The sequence below is a fragment of the Achroia grisella genome, unplaced genomic scaffold (genome assembly GCF_030625045.1).
Source record: "Achroia grisella isolate CSIRO2021 unplaced genomic scaffold, CSIRO_AGI_Agris_v1 utg504, whole genome shotgun sequence".
Lineage (NCBI taxonomy): Eukaryota > Metazoa > Arthropoda > Insecta > Lepidoptera > Pyralidae > Achroia > Achroia grisella.
The window spans coordinates 157,252-160,867 of NW_026712899.1; the positions used below are offsets into that span (position 1 = coordinate 157,252).

The 3,616-nt window shown below is 37.5% G+C and overlaps 1 protein-coding gene across 1 annotated transcript; it reads left to right on the plus strand.

Moving 5' to 3' along the window:
* Positions 1 to 322: 322 nt before the first annotated feature.
* Positions 323 to 2,104, plus strand: LOC131846204 (uncharacterized). Its single transcript, XM_059195452.1, has one exon. The coding sequence runs from the start codon at positions 332 to 334 to the stop codon at positions 2,102 to 2,104; it is 1,773 nt and encodes a 590-aa protein (XP_059051435.1). The 5' UTR covers positions 323 to 331.
* The last annotated feature ends 1,512 nt before the right edge of the window (positions 2,105 to 3,616 follow it).

Consider the following 3,616-nt stretch of genomic DNA (forward strand, 5'->3'; position numbering starts at 1 on the left):
GGTATATAAGTATTGTATACGTTTAATTATGTAGGGGAGATAATTACTTTTTATAACATAAACGTATGTATGTATAGCTGAAGTTAAAACAAATTTCTAATATTGTGTTATCTAACAATAGTTTATCGAGTGTTTTATAGATGTAATTATTGGGTGAGTGCAATCAGTTGTTTGTGAGCCCATGAACTTAATTAGTGCGGAGTCGGTCACCATCGTAACACACGTATCAACATTTAATGGAATATGGCGATGATTGATTTGCACCTTAATGATGACTCTTAATTACAGTTCATATGAATAGCATAAACGTTTTACAAGCACAGTGTACAAAATGTTGGCGTCGATCACAGTGTTGATGTTCATTAGCAGTAGCTCTGCATCCAATGACCACATGCTTCATATTAACCAAGATAAACAACACTTGCTAGATTGTATCGTCAACGTCACAGAACAATATTTCGCAAAAGGTGAAGAGATTACCTACTTTGATATAAATTCTGACGACAATCAAGTGCTGCAGGTAGTCAACAACAATATGCACGTGTCGCTCATTTCCAGGACGCAAGCGAAGAGGTTAAAGACAGTCCAAAACGTCGGCTACGTCATTTTTGCAAAACACGCCAAGGAGCTCGTCGAGAAATTTACTAACTTCACACGAGAGCCGCAGTGGAACCCTTACGCCAGGTTTCTTATCATAATCAGCACATTTGACACTAAACTTGAACATGTATTCAATGTTCTTTTAAAGTTTCACGTTGTAAATGTTGTGATCGTGAACGGGACGGGCGACTGTGATCTGTACACCTACGATCCGTTTGAAAACAACGGATGTGGAAAAAAATACGCCAGAATTATCCAATACGGAAAGTGCAGGCAGCCTGCGGTCACAAATTTATTCCCAAACAAGCTGGTCGCCGGTCTCCGTAACTGCACGATAACTATCGGGGCACCACACTGGCCACCGTACAGCATCGACCCCAACAAGAACACAACAAAGCTGACGGGCATTGAACAGTACATGTTCCAGATCATCAGCGAATTGGAACATTTTAAAGTTCAATATGTTTACAGTGATGATGCAGAAAATTTTACTACAGTTAGTGATGACATGTCGGTTGTGGGCCCTCTGGCGCTGCTGCAGTTCAACAAAGTTGATATTATTTTAGGCGGAATGATGCTCATAGAGTCTAGAGCGAATGCATTCGACTACATTTGGTCGCATCTCGCATACGTAGACGATCTTCGCATCATGGTGAAGAGAGCGACCGACGTGGCCAGTTGGAAGAACGTGTATTTGGAGTTCGAGTTCACCGTGTGGATGTTGCTTACATTGGCGTTTGTAATTTATTCCATATTATTTTTTGCATTATTTTCAGTAAAGGACAAGCATTCGGTAATGTTAAAAATGTGGGACAGTTTCTTTCAGCACGGACACGTGATACATGGCAGGTTTCCAATAAGATGTTTCTTCATTTCGTGGATTTGGTTCGCGTTTCTTGTCAACTCGTACTATCAGTCGAGCCTTGTCAGCTTGAGCACGCATCCCGCGAAGGATTATCAGATTTCCAAGGAGGAAGACTTACGTTCTTATAACGTGAAGGCTTGCGTGTGTCCGGCTATAGAAACGTTTCAATTGGCCGAAGGGATGAAGCCGTATTTGAACGAAATAGATGGGTGTGATGATCTTTTGGAAAGTATCAACATGGTTAGTCAGTACGAAGGTGTATTCACATTGACTATAAGCAACATATATTTGTATTACAAGCATGAGTTTTATAATGCGTGGGGGACACCATCGATTTACTATTTCCCCAAGCCTATCAGTAAGGTTATATTTGCAGTTTACTTGTACAAGGGGTTTCCAGTGTATGAACGGTTACATACGGTTACGTTACGTTTGCGAGAGAGTGGACTCCTGTCGAAGATCACATATGATCTGTATTACGAGCAGACCTTAATGCATTACTTTCATCAGAAACCTTTGCATTTGTCCCTTATAATTCCGTGGTACATATACGTGTTTGGTATATGTTTGTCTGTAGCTGTATTTGTTTTAGAGATAGTGGTCGTAAAACTTCGAATTAGGCATGAATCAGAACATTAGTAATAATAATAAAAATAAATGTGTTTATTATGGCATCAATGGCCCATTTGTTAGTAATTTACATATTTTAAATCTAATGTTAGTAAAATTCAAATTTTATTATATTATATTTAGTAGCACTATACTAACAGTGGTTATAATCTTTGCCTCACAAGTATACTAACAAAATATTGTGTAAATGGTAGGTAAAATTTTTTCATCAATGTTTTCAGAATGCTGTTGGAACTATAGCGCATTCTGAAATAGAAAATATATAAATAGAAATCATCTTTAATCAAATAAACTTAATATAACAACCTTTATTCAAATAATAAAAAAACTTGACTATTAAAAAGTGCTTACTTTAGAATAGTCAAGTTTTTTTATTCTACCACTCATTCGTAATGCAGACTCATCACAAGAAGAATGAGCAAGAAACTTGTGTGTTGCTCTTTTAAATAAATACTGATTTAATTATATTTACATTAACAAGGATTAGGCGTGCGACGATCAACATAGAAACCGTTATGCACTTTTGATGAATAAAGATACGGTTTTTCCGGATCATGGCATAAAAGACTCTCTAGAACCCATACCATAAATAGAACGTATGGCTCTCTTTTGTAAAATAAATATAGTATTTATATCGGCTGCTAAGCATACTAGATATGTGTGTATTAATTTGTATGTTGATGGATGTAGTCGCTGCTACTAGTACCACAGATAATATAATCTAGTACTATGATAATAGTTCGTGATACTTTCTTTTCTGTATGAGAGGTTCAAACAATATATTTTCTGTCCATTATTTTATACGATATTAATTTTTGACGACCTCGCTGGTCTAGCGATCTAGCACACCGGTTTACGACCGATGGTCGCGGGTTCGATTCGCACGGCACAAACATTTGTATTCATGAGTATGATTGTTTGTATCGGTCTAGGTGTTTTCTATGTATAATACATATTATACAAAAATATATATGATGTATATATATATGTATCAGGTATCTAGTACCCAAAACACAAGTTTTAGCTAGCTTGGGTCTAGATGGCGCTGTGTGAACTGTCCTGAGATTATTATTATTATTATACACGCATGTTAATTCATTTGTCAAAACTAATCACAAATATTTAGCAGGTGGAATTAAAGAATGGACTGACAGATATAGAGGGGAAGGGAATTGTCAGTAATGTGGACTAATAACCCTATTTATTTATTTATTTATTTCATTCAGGCTACATGGCCCATATTATAAATACCTTATAGACTAACATACATAAGAAATAATAATAAAAAATGTAAATAAAATTGTCTCTATGGTCACGGCACTGACGACGGCAATCTGCCACGGTACCGATAGACCACCCCCTTCGGCCAGTAGTCCTCCTTCATGAAGGTGGGCAGCATGTAGGTGGGGACCAGGGCCACGAACGCTTTGAAGCTCGCGTTGTGGCTCGATTCCAACTGCGTCACCCTCAATGTCAGGTTGCTTTCAGTCCGGATGTAGTCAACAATGTCCTATACCCTGG